Source organism: Empidonax traillii, unplaced genomic scaffold, assembly GCF_003031625.1.
Source record: "Empidonax traillii isolate 1590-97213 ecotype Southwest subspecies unplaced genomic scaffold, ASM303162v1 scaffold1050:size236492, whole genome shotgun sequence".
Classification (NCBI taxonomy): Eukaryota; Metazoa; Chordata; class Aves; order Passeriformes; family Tyrannidae; genus Empidonax; species Empidonax traillii.
The window spans coordinates 198,916-212,772 of record NW_020956243.1 but is presented as its reverse complement, the minus strand read 5'-3'; the positions used below and the strand labels follow the sequence as shown (position 1 = coordinate 212,772).

The following is a 13,857-nucleotide window of genomic DNA, read 5'->3' as shown; positions in this document are numbered from 1 at the left end:
ATAAAGACAATTCCGCTGCACTACAAGGATTGAATCCCATTATTTCCTTGCCATTTTGCTACTCTGGCTTTATTCTTGTGAGGTATTAGACCTTCGGCTCCACTTGTCTCTTGGTTTAGCATTTATTATGACTTCAACTGACAAAGTCGTGGTGTAAGCCTTCACAGGTTGGATGCTCATCCTTTGACAATTCGCATTCTCCAAGTAGAATTCTGCTGAGTAGAAAACCTCAGCAGAATTAATTACTCAATCTCTGCTGCAGGTAGCCATTTGTGTTTGTGCACCAAAAGAAGCACATCTGTCTGTACTCACCCTGGGGGGCAGACACAACCTGACACACAAGGAAGGTGTGCTGAGAAAGTGAGGTTTAGCAGCTGATTTTCACAAGTTCTCTCTCTGCTGAGTTCAGGATCAACTTGTGGATTACTCGTGCAGTTAATATAAATTTGTCCAGCTGGGCAATTGTGTGCTGGGGAAAAAATTGACAAATACATTGGTCTTCATACCTGAAATTTTGTATTCTGTAACTGTGTGCAACAAATTTAGATTGAGGATACGACACAGAAGTATAAAATCCAGTAATACTACTAAACATCCAATTGCCTCTCATTCCTAAACATAGTTAACTTCATAGAACATCTATAAATTTCATATATAATACTGAAATTAATATATTCTTTTAGTAAGGGACACAACTTTCTAAATGGTTAGTCAGGACACGTGAAGTGCTACCAACAGAGAAACATAAATCAACAGAAAGCAAAAGAACCAAAGAATCTGAGAGCTAGATATGACTTTCCATGCTGAAGCACTGACTATGAATAAAACAACTCTATTGCAAAATTGCTTTGGGGCTGCACTGAGCATATGGTGAACACAAAACAGAAATGCCTGAAGTAGTCTCATTGTTTTAAAACGGTTTTGGCTGGTTGCTGGGATTTTGCTTACTTAATTATTTTTTAAGGAAAGGGGTTCTGGAAAGTTGTAAAAATCACTAAAACCACCACCTTCAAGCGCATGGGGAATTTCTGGCCAAAGAGTTGGCAATTCCACAATGGAAACCTCAAATAAATAAATGTTATTCTCAGTGAGGAATCGTACATAACACACATCATAACACAAGTATGGACCATAATACTCGATGACATATGAAATATACTGTAATAGAAAAAGCACTTGTTACATTGTATTGCAAAGTATGACAAAAGAAATATTTTGTTTCATATTTCTGTTAAGAGTTTGCGGAGAAAAAGAAAACATATTTGTGAAAAATTAATACCAGTATTCAATTCCTACATTCATGCTTTATGGAGCAAATCTAATCTTTGTTTGCCCCCCTGAAAGTCTGCTGTTTATCATGCAGCTAAGCTTATCTGCATTAGTAATCTAAAAAAAAATTGCTATTTTAAAACACTGGGGAAAAACGTTGCTCAGATTTACCAGCATTTTGAACAGTTATACTGCTGCTTTGTACCAGCCTTTTTTTTCAAATACACAAACATATAATTCCTAAATTATGAATCCTCTCCTGGAAGTTATGTATTTGTACACATTGCACTCTCTTCTACTACAAACAAGAGGTTCCACAAGGATTGGAGAATAGGTATTCATTGGACTTGAAGTATCTTTTTCCTCTCTCTGCACTCACCTATTATGTTGTTATCACAATTCATTACTCCATCACTGCAATGGCTGCAATAAAAATATACAGAGATATAATGAGAGCTGGGAAGATCTGAAATATTAATATTTTCTATTTAATAATGAAGCATGCAGTGTAAGTCAGTACAAAATAACTGTATAAATGTTTGCATTGAACATTAGAACTGGGACTGAAGTGTGCATTGCCTTAACACATGAAGAATAACAGTTAAACTTCAAATTTTTACTTTGTACATAATATTATTATGAGTTAAGATAGCTGGGCTGACAAAAAAGTACTTACAGGAATATACCACTATACTGCTCCCTAAATATTAATGCAGTAATAATAAACCAAGTCATGAACATAACAAAATCATCATTATCTAAAATAAAAATGCAAGGAGCAAGAGCAACAAAACAAAACCCTAAACACACATATGCATAGGTTACAGCAAGCTCTGGGTATGCACTCATGTATGAACATGCTTAACACTATTGGATGTTCCATTTTTCTCACTGTCATAGAACTCTACTAAAAAACAAGCTATTAGTTCAGGTGAAAATCTTGATGACACCAACAGTTCTTAAGTTATCCCATAGCTGAAGGCAGAACCCCAATGTTGAATATAATCACAAGTTATTACAACTGCAACAATATTTTGTAATGGAGTGACTTTTCCCCAAGCACAACATGATAGATTGGTATCTGGTTCTTTTCTCAACCACTCCTAGCATGGATCACAAGGGGATGTATACCTGAAAATATCTGACGAGATCATGGATTTCAATCTCATTTATAACAAAATGAATGTTTCAATTACTTTAGTGTTACTGGCTCACAGAAGGAAACAGTGAAGCAATTGCTGAATTTCATCCTCATGCTGTCTCAAAGTAATTTTGTTTCAGCAATATAATAGGAATCTGAAATCACAACCTACTCTGACTGTTATCAGAAACACCTGGAACTACAGTTTATAATCAAAAGTTAAAAATTTTCAATCAATTCTATGCTAATCAAATATTCAAAATAAAAATTTAAAGTTATTTTATCATAAAGTTGTAGCATGTTTACCCACTCACATATGCAAAATACCACACAGGCAGGAACAGACAAAACATTTTTCCTCCTACATGAAACAGTTCAAAACTAACAAGATAATCTAGAGAGGGAAGCACTGAAAAACCTAACACTGACTGGTCCAGTCTAATGTGAGCCAAAATGGTCCAGTACTTTTACAAAATAGTAGCAGCTCTGGTTGCAACTCATTGTCAGGGAAAACTGAAGCAGTACTGGCTTCATTTCAGGTCCTGTGCTTCACTAGAGAATCCGAGCCCATGAACTCCAGCACTATTCTTCCGTTCTTTGCAATGGCTAAGACATCCCCAGTGCCCTTACAGCTAGTCAGTAGATTCAGAATCAAATTCTGCATGTGCTACAGCCATTCTGTGAACACATTTAAAGTTGTGTTTGAACCCCACAGCCCTGCAGGGAAAGTTCTCAAGGATTCCACAGTATAAAAAGGCAACAGGCAAAGCAGTACCAAAGGCCACACTGCACCCAGCCTTTGCACAGCCCCATATGCAGAATGGGCTGCCTGACATTCTCTAGGAAATCGGCTCTAAGGTAAAAATGAGCCAACTTGATGATTAAGATATAGATTTATAATGATCAGTATATTTATGGACTGCTGATAGGAGCGAGAATTAGTGTGTGTGTTTAAGCGCCCCTACTGCAATAGGTGTCCAACAATACCAATCTCTTCTATGGCCTTTAAAATAAAACAGAGTATTATGCTGATAATACTTGTGTATCCATCACAGGCATTATTTGTTCTGTTCTGCTATTAGTTAAGTTCTAAAGAACCTCTGTCAAACATGCACAGAAAACAGATGTACATTTACTCTGCTTGTATCATTAAAAAATACCAAAAGAACAAAACTCAGCATGCCAGCCAGAAGGATTTGACAGAGCTCCTAAAGTTACACCATTTAGTTGTGTGAAAACACAGTTTTGTATCTTACCATTTCCCTAAAGATGTCATAACATTTTGTCCAGCGGGATAATCAATCCCTTGAAAATAACATGGGCATTCATTTCTGGAGCAGAGAAAAAAACATGAAACTGATTAACTCAAACTGAAGAAAGAAAAAAAACTCCCGCTGACTTAACTGCTGTTCAAATTTCAATTGGTTGCTTTGTTGCTTTTGATGAGGGTTTTTTTTGGTTGGATGGGGGTTTTGCAATTGGTTGGTTGGTTGGTTGTTTTCAAAATGAGAAATTGGTCTCAATACTGCCATACAGCTCACACACAATAAAACCAAATCAGAAAGTGGAACCTTATGTTTTCTATCTTTCATATACCAAAAAACCAGACAATATGTAACAAGTAGTACTGATAATGTTGGACGAGTGTCCATATTATGGAAGAGCTATTTTTTGTCAACACAGATATCAGTTCTGTATCATTCTAAGACCCTGACAAGTTTACAGATGCATGTCATCTACAACATTACATGTTTATTAGCTTGTCACTCTGACTTGCAAATGCAGTGGTCTAAAAGAGCAAGTGTGACTATCAGAACTGCAACTTGACCTACCTCTGTACACATTGTTCAGTCTTGGAATTCAAATACATTCCAGAGGGACAAGCACAGCCTTCAACACAATCACTGCTGCATGTCTCTGGCACGGACAGTGCTTGGCAGGTTCTGCCACAGGTAGATACACAAGTACTGTACTCCTTTGTATCTTCACATGAAAGAGCTGTCCAAACGAAACAAATCTCTCAAATTACTGCGCAAGAGACTCAAGGCCCTCCCAACATTTTTCTGATAAACATCTCCATTCTTTTATTCCCAATCACATTAAATTCCACTAAAATTGCTATCTTGGCACTACGTGGTGTAAACTACACAGATGTAAATCCACAGTAATAACAAGTGTGATGAGTCCGTGCAGTTAATCCAGATTTACACTGGGGAAACTGAACAGTTGAAGCCTTTTTGCCTCTTAACTCTGAAAATGCTTGGCCCTTGTGCGTGGGCTTTTGGAAGTGCAGAGCATCTTGAAACATTAAAAACACTATATAAAATGTATGTACTTTGCAGAGGTAGCACAATACCATCTTAAAATTTCTTTCATATATACATATATATGTCTCCTATGCTACTAAAAAAAAATAAATTTTAAGTTCTTGAAATACTAAAAAGATTCACATATTTGAAACCCTAGAAGCATGAATTTAATAATATATTACAGGAAAACTATAATTGCTTCTAGAAACATAAAATAAAATCAAAGGGTTTGAATGACTCAGTCATAGGGGATGTGGCCATTCATGCCAAAATGAATGCAAGCAAGCCACGGTTTCAGATATACATACAGATAACTTAAAGTGGACCAACTTCCCTAAATCATCTTTATCATGCAACATGGATAATGTCGTGGTGATGTGATGTTGCGGTGTGATGTAATGATGTGATGACAACTACTTGATCTTAAGTTCTTGAATATTCCTTAGAAAAGATTTTCAGCCTAGTTAATAGAGCTAAATCTACTGAAACCTCAGGGGTACCAGTTTCGGTTTGTTTTATAGGGTGTCCAATTCTATAATTTTTTTAAAATGTACATGAGGGCACTACATGTCCTATCAGTATCTTTTGCATCACTAGAAGTTAATATAAACTAAAACATTTAATAATATTCTCCCACTCCTCTACGTGTGAGGCTTTATAATGCAGACTAAAGATGTCACCTTTGGCTACATTTACACTATTTATATTCTTCTATCCATTTTATGTCAATGTGTCAACAATACCAACTCTCAACACTTACTTCAGCACTCTGTGTATTTCAGCATCACTGACAGTAAGAGTACAAGCTAAGGGAGACTGTCAGACAGCAAAAGTCGGCAGTAATCCAACTAAAACTGCTAAATACATCACCATCATTTTTCACCTCATGCATTTAAAGAATTAAATAAATAAATAAACCTGGCATCTGTGAGGAAACGAACAAATCTATATACGCAGCTCATGAATAATATCTACATGGTATGAGATACACAACGGCATATAAGAGGTGCAGGCATATTTTTAATCCTGTGTACATTTGAAGCCCTCCACGACTTTAAAAAAATAAAAAACCACCTTGCAATGTTTCACAAACCAAGAACTAAAGAAAGTAAAATGTAAAGGAGCGATCCTCGAAGAACACTGGTGCTAATTCTGTCCTGACAAAAAAGAGTCTTGTCCTATGCACAAAAGATCATGCTAGGATTAATCCTCTTCGCATTTAAAAGATTATATTAATTTAATTTTATTTTCCAAGTGTCATTCTAAAGTCCTCCAACAGTAACTATTTAAGACTAGAAGTGAAAGGAAACTCACCACAATCTGGGACAGCTCCTCTGAAATCTATTACAACTCCAAACCTTCGGCAATGATGAGCGTAATGGGCCAGAGCAGAGCAAAAACAAGTCTGTCCACATTTGCAAGTGTCTCTTCTGCACTGCTCAAAATAGGGAACAGGACTCAAATAGGGGTAGCATGGAGCAAAAAGATCTTTCGTAAGGATGCTACAAGCTTCCGCTGCATAAGAGGCTACACAAATAACAGATTAAACACTGTTTCAGTGAAGGAGTTTAAAAAGACTTGGAACAAAAAGTGTTTTCTACGCAATGCAACTGGTCATGGTTATATACAACTGCCACATACATCTTTTTGTCTTTGATACCTATACAACTGTACATAGGACAAAAATAAAAGTTAGCTTCTCATAGTATTGAGCTTGTTCTTGGTATGATTTTAAATTCAGAAAACTTTACAATATGCAGACAGTGCCTACAGTCAAGGTTTTATCTTTAAACTGATACATGGAGGTGAGTTAGGTAACAAGTGCTATAAACTAACCAGTGCCTGTAATGCACACACATTTCATTGGACATCACTGTAGCTTAAGTCATTCCCAATAAATACTTCAAAAAGTGTTTTAAAGAATAATCTATTATTCATTGTTTTAGTTGCCTAAGGCTGCAGCCAGAACCAGAGCTGCTGGCTTGTCACACAGGAGAGCAAGACCAGTACCAAATAGCTGTGTAAGAAGCTCCAAACACAGCACTCACCTGAATATCTCATTTCTGAATGAATTAAATAGTTGTGCAATAGTGGTCTAAAGAAATGATACACTGTATCAGCATACCAATAAAGAGATAAATTTACCACCAAAAAGAGCATGATGTATAAACTAGGACTTCAAAATCCCTTTTCCAGAATTTCTGACTTCTTGTACAGGCTAATTCTTTCTACATTCATCTCCAAACCCATTACAAAAAATACAGCTTCTTAATACTGTCCATTGTATAAACACTCAAAAGACAGATTCTGTTGCAGCAAGAGGCATGATGATTCCCTTGCACTGCTGAAAGTACAGGCAAAACCTTGACATTTTACCTCTATGTCTTAACAAGTGTGTACAGACAAAGAAAAGAAGTATAACTGTGAAATGGATATAACTGACGATTACAAAGTTCATCATTATTAAAGGATGACTCAGTGACCATCTGTGGTCCTCATGGCATCAGCCACTGGTATATTTCCTCAACTGCACCCTTTTAGCTGAATCTAAAGACTGTCAGTGCATCAATATTTTCCTCTTACTCATCCTCTTCAATTCTAGACAACTAAATCAAGTATTTAATTTTTTCAGTATTTTCAAAAGTGAATGCTCCAATAGTTTTTAGTTTCCATCTTAATTAGCAGCATCACCAATACTAGACATACATACTATCAACCTTTAATGCATGTCTGACTTAATACAGTGTAACTGAAAACCAGAAATAAAAAGGGGGTATTTCAAGTCCCTCTGCAAGTATCCCAAAATCCTTAAACAACACACAGTATGATTTCTTAGGGGACTGAACTCAGCAAATGCTACCTGTAAGTAATAACTATTTCAGTGCGTAGGACTGGTTATTACTTTACCTGATCCAACTAGGAAAATGGGCACAGATGTACTAAGTAGAAAGTAATCTGTCAATAACAACTGGCCTTCACTGCCCACCTGCCTGCAGATGAATATCACAGGGATCCATTTGTGAACTATCATGCACAACAGTGCACGCCGATGAAGTCTTCCATGTGTTTCCAAACAGCTCTGGAGTGCTTTCAGTTACTCCAACTGGAGATCTTTTACAAAACAGAGTTCAGTCAGAAAAGATACAGTGAATTTACAGAACAGTCTCAGTTCTACCATGCAGATCCAAGCTCCCCTTCCACTGCTCCATATTCTCATGCTCTCTCCTCTAAAGCACTCTCAGCTTAAGTTTCAAGACTCTTCTTTCTTTCCAGGCAAAGGCCCATGAAGGAAAGAGAAAATGTGAAATGGAGCTTTTAGATACCTTTTATGGAAGGAAAGATCAAAAAATAGACCAAGTTCTATTTTTATAAGAGAGAAGGAGGGCACACCGCTGTCCTGACAGTCTGCACTCTCTTATTCTCACTTTTGCTTCCTCCGTGATATCTGATTCATTTTTTTCTATCCTCTACCTATATTTTCCTGTATGTTGCTGGTTAGCTGTATTTCCATGCTCTTTGTTCCCTGCAAGGAAGAGGAAGGGAAAGAAATAGAAGCATCCAGAAATATAACTGCAAAAGCAATAGAATAGATATCCATGAGGCCCAGGTAATCAGAAGGGCAATAGAAGCTGAATGATAATGACTGTGATCAAAGTAACCAGGGCACAGTAATATTGTACAAGGAGAAGGATCAAAACTCTGCATTTAAATGTGGGGTGTTTCAATCCAGAGAAAAGAGTGCATTAGGCACACCATAAGTAGTATTCCTGCTGGTAAAATAGCTGGGAGTGGAGGTGTTGCAAAAGACAATGCTGCCTATGGCAAGGCTCACAAATCTGGCATGGATCAAGGTTTTTTTGTATACAAACCAAAATGCTTGTACACCATAGTTTGTGTCATGTCTCAGCACAGTTCATAACTTCCCAAGTTTAAGGACTTTTTTCCACAAGTACCAAACTATTGAACAACTTCTCACTTACGTGAGAACAATCCGAAAGACTTTTATCAAAAATACACTATCAAACTACTTGTCAAAGAGAAATATTTTAAGTAGTTTTACATAAATAATTTCTTTATTGAGATATCGTCTATATATTTCCTAGCCTCATTATAAATAATATTCTGATAATACTTTTAATCAGTAAGATAGAATTTTTTCAAAATTCCACTGGCGTATTTGTGTGTGTATGTGTGTTTCTGAATGGGAACTATAACGGAAAGTTTTTTCATTTTTAAATTACTCTTGATTTAGAAAAAAATCCAACTGTTTTGAGAGAAAAAAGTTCTCCTACTCTTTCTTGTCCTATATTGGTAAAAGAAATATTCTGTCATGCTACACATTCCTGTTCTTCTCCTAGTTCTACCTGGCTGCTCTAATCCTTTGGAAGCCAATTTGCTCTTTATTATCTCTGGGAAACACGTTGCAAAGAAGCTGGACAAACAGTAATCTTGACTATAGTGCTCAGGCAGCTCTGACCACCTTTCACTGCATCACAACAAAGAGAAGCTCAGGCAAGAGCCAATTTCTGTTGCTGGCCTGCAGGCACTGAACAATGGAGGTTCTGTCAGAGGCAGCAGGTTAGAAATTGCAGCAGAAAATAGGAGCTGAAGAAAAAGAGGCTTGCAAGGAGGCAGAAAGTTCCTTATGTAGGCCACTTCGTATTTTGAAAAAAATCTTTCAGATAAATTAACCCTTGTGCACCTTATATACTTCACTGTACTTTTATATTAAAATATTTTCAGCAAAATCTGGCTTGATATCCTGTAGATTCTCTGTCAGCAAACTAAAGCCTACTATCTGTCTCACTAATTGAAAACATCAAAGTAAATTATTCTTGGTATCTATCCATTCAGCTTCAGTACACACTCAATCTACCACTAACTGTAGACATTCATATACTGGAAAACAGATATCTTGCAGCTATTCATACAAAAAATCATCCTCTGTATTCCCATTGAAGGTTCCACAAAGGCCCGTGGTATCGTCCTTCCACCGTTCATCCACTTGAAGGTAAAGCCTCAGTCCTTCTCTGTCGTACAGGATCTGTAATCCAATGTGTGTCTTTACTTGCAGAAATACAGAGGAGAGTTTCCGTATTTCAAATAATTCTGGTGAGTAAAAACAGATTGTTGAAAGGCAGAGGAAACCTGTTTGTAATTTACATTTTGTTTCTTGTCATTTCACTGGTTTTGGTTTATATAATTTTTATCTAAGTTTCATTTTTTCTTATTAAGACCCTATTTTCTCCTAAGCATTGATTTCTCATGCAAAGTTATACTGATTTAAACTTTTAAGAAGAAAAGAAACTTGTGAGAGTCATCACACTTTTTAAAAATGCATCCAGAGTTCACTGCAACATTCATAAAGGTAAACTAAATTAAATTAATTTAAAGATATAAACATTGCAGACCACTTCTTGTAGACAAAGTAATCCTATCACCAGGCATGTGCTTCCTATATTAAAGCCTGTACATTTTTGTGAAATTCACAAACAGTCAAGGTCTCGCAGACATCAAATGTACTAATGATTTACATGAAAAGTTCTCATTAAAGCTAACATTAAATCTCACAGAACACAGTCACATATTCATATGTAGAATACCAGATATCTTTGAGAGGGAGAGATTTAAAAACTCAAAGAAAAAAAAGAAAGAACAAAAAAATGAAAATTTTTCTGAAAATCTGTAGTTTATCTGTAAGGGACAAGAGGGTTCCTTTCACCTACATTTACTTGAGTTTCTTACCAAAAAGGGGAAAGAGATTATTCAGTTCAAGAATCAGAGAAAATAATTCCCCCTCAGAAAAGAACTAACCAACCTTGTAGGTGTAAGGGGCTGGTATTTGAATTTGTTAGAACAAACACAATCTTAATCTAAGAGTCACCAGTGCAATACAGCTAATGTACAATTCCTACTGTTACATAAAGATTATGTCAGCAGTTAAGTGGCAAAACATTCACAAAAAATTAACAATGTTAATACTAAACTATGCCATTTAACTTCAGTATGTTCGCAATATGGACAGTACAAAAATGTCAATAAAATACTTCTTTAGTGTTTGATAAGAGTTATATGCTTATATATCATTCCTTACCATCTGCATAAGGTAGGTTAATTTTGTATTGGTCATATATCAAAACATCTCCTGAATGAGTCAGAGTCACTTGCCTCTTGGGATCCTGCTTAAGAATAAGGCTGACTGATTGGATACATGATCCATCCTGGTTCTACAAGTAAGAGGAAAACAAATAAGTAAAGGTATATTTAGTGAGGATTGAAAATTTAAAATTATACTTGCTTCTTACCAGAGTGCACTTGAAAAACATACAGCTTTATAGCTAAGTAGTAAAACTTAGTATTTTGAATAATTTCCCATATATGTTTGTCAATAACTCTAACCTGCTATGCAAATACAGCTCAAAAGTAGGATTTGTAAAGAGAGCTTGAAACAATTCCCACATAGCTTAGTACCAAGACACCTGCAGTTCGTGGACCCCCCTGATTAAAGACCCACTGAGGCTGAGTTACTGCTCACAAACAAGGCTGCATTATCTGTAGAGCAGTGCACTGAAATCCAAGTATGTACTTTAAATAGTGTTCTGATATACCCAGGTTCTTTTTAGAGCATATTTAAGATACAAAATTCTTCTGAAGGCAAACAGTAATGGAAGACAGAAGTATCTTGAGAACCATTATTTAAAACAGCATATAAATTCATTACTTCTGAGAGGAGTTGTGGAGTATGCTCATAGGCTCCGCGGATGAATATCGATGAAAGAAAGGCAGCATCATGGCAGCATACATCCACAGGCCTGACTTGTTTATTGTTACTACCATTTGCTACCATGCTTATTCTCATTTGAATTTCACTCTCCCAAGCCAAAATGTCATAGAGACATGAAAAGGAATACGGCATTGCAGTTCAGATGAAACATACTTAAAAAAAAACAAAAAAGGCAAAAGTTATCCTTATTTGGTATTTCTAGATCCACCCTCTTCAGTGGAACCAATAGCAGCTAATTGACTGAAATTCTAAAAAACAGAATTTTGCACTTATGTGCAAAAGTTTCCCAACACAAAAAAGCTACGTGCCCTACAGAAAGAAATTTCAGAACAGCTTAAAGACTGAGAATTTAGTTCAAGTTAACTGCTTTCATCAAAACACAAGCCACCTACTGTATACTTGTTCTAAGGTTTTTAGGTTGGGGATTTTTTCACTCAATCAAGTACTGAAATGGATGGGTACCACCATGAAGTCCCAAACTACTTAACTGTTACTGTAGTCATCTTCAACTAGACATCACACCGCACATGGAAAGCAGCACTAGTCTGAGGGCTATTAAATATTGAATACTTGCAACATGCCACAGTAGCAAACACACTTCTACCAAATAACTTGGAAACAAGTTGGACAGATGACTAGCACTAGTCATTCCAATAAAGTTTCCAGGACAGGACCTCCACTTTGCAGAGTAACTACAGGTACTTTGGTTTCAATGCCAATATGGGAAGAATGTTTATTAAAGCATGTTTATTAATTACAGCAGATTAACAGAATTTTCTTAACAGAATTAATTTGATCACTACTTAATTTTTTAAAAAGAAATGTTCTATCACAGAGAATCAGGCACAGAGGTGGATTGAGAGATGACTTGAACTTTACCATGTCACCATTCTGTAATTGACCTTCCTACATGTTGAAAGACATCATAATTCCAGTCCACATTCTACTTTCTGCTTGCTCTAGGAAAAAATTAGGTTTCTGCCACTTCTGCTACACTCAGATCCCTTTACTATAGCTTCTGAGACATCAGCTCATTTACACTGGCTTGGTGTAGCAGGATAAAGCTAAGAGACTGTCCATTCCCTGCCATCTACAGACAAAATAGGGAAGCACCCAACTGCTGTTTCTTCTGGTTAGCCCCCTTCACTGCAAGACCTTGTAACCATTCAACAGCTATTCAAGAACAATGACTAAAATTGGGTCTGGTCACTTTGGTCAGACTATTTGTTCATTTTACTCTCATCTCAATTATGCATCTTCAACATCTGATAATGTCATAACAAAAATATCTCTATTATCAACACCATTTTCAGCACAACCCCCAGGCAGTCTTATATAACAGAACATACACAGACATGTCTACAGTGACTTGGCCAAAGAGCAGTCTAGGTCTCAATGCAGAAAATTTCCCATGCAATGGTGTTGCAGTCCAGAAATGTCCAGCACAGGTATGGGAGGCTGCATTGTGCAGCTCCACTGCCTTCAGTGAAGGCATAACTACTGATGAAACTGAAATTTTAAGAATCTTCAGTGCTGAAAGAGGCACTGAAAGAGGTATAGATAACATGACCCTTAGACAGTTGCACAAACTGCAAAATTATACAGTGAATAGCATCATTCACAGAGCAAAGAAATTAGGATGCTCAGTTCATGGATTTATGCTTTTATTCAACTCTGACTTCTGCTGGGACTTATCTAATACAGGGCAAATGTCACCCTGCTTGTTGAAAACCATTACTAGAGCTGCAAGGATCTCTGAACATTACCGTGTGGATTTCACAGATGCTGAACCAGCAAAGAGATATCATCTGTCAGCTCTTCAAATACCATGAACACATAGATACACACAGTATGCAAAGATTAAAAATTACATGCAGAATTTCCCTGTCTCTAGAGAATAATTCAACAGTGATCTTTCACCAACAGTTGAAATGAAAAAAATGAAACTAGCAAATTATAAAAATAACTAGAGATATTTCATCAGTTCAACCAGCTCCCCTGGGCTGACAGTGAAGACAGACATCTGCCTTGTGAAGTCACACCCTCATAGCATGTCTTGATGTTTTGTCTCTTTACTTTAGAAGTTGTGCTTCTGTGCATTTCATTCAGAAACAATGGCTACAAATTGATGATACTGTTGGCCTTTTAAGAAGCTGAAGATAAAAGGATGGCAGGTGATATGCATAGCAGATCAGAGCCAAGAAAACAACCCTTCATAGTATATACATTAGTATAGGATCTCGACAGAAGCTTTATTATTCCTTCATGCTGAAACTGAAGAAGAAATTCTGCCTGACAATTGTTCTCTGTTCCAATGAAGTGTTTCCTTCGCAGCACTGCCCCTGCCAGCTTTC

At 36.6% G+C, this 13,857-nt stretch overlaps 1 protein-coding gene across 1 annotated transcript in view; it reads right to left on the bottom strand.

Annotated features, from left to right (window-relative positions):
* The window catches only part of LOC114068370 (otogelin-like), a gene marked incomplete at its 3' end in the record, with an annotated part of 58,249 nt that overhangs the window by 23,672 nt on the left and 20,720 nt on the right, over positions 1–13,857 (bottom strand). The window contains exons 13-20 of the mRNA XM_027904385.1: positions 10,814–10,946; positions 9,651–9,828; positions 7,706–7,830; positions 6,034–6,246; positions 4,243–4,408; positions 3,667–3,741; positions 1,649–1,692; positions 313–469 (exon numbers count right to left, since the gene is read on the bottom strand). Of these exons, the coding sequence (XP_027760186.1) occupies positions 313–469; positions 1,649–1,692; positions 3,667–3,741; positions 4,243–4,408; positions 6,034–6,246; positions 7,706–7,830; positions 9,651–9,828; positions 10,814–10,946 (1,091 nt within the window). The remainder of the gene's footprint in view (positions 1–312; positions 470–1,648; positions 1,693–3,666; positions 3,742–4,242; positions 4,409–6,033; positions 6,247–7,705; positions 7,831–9,650; positions 9,829–10,813; positions 10,947–13,857) is intronic.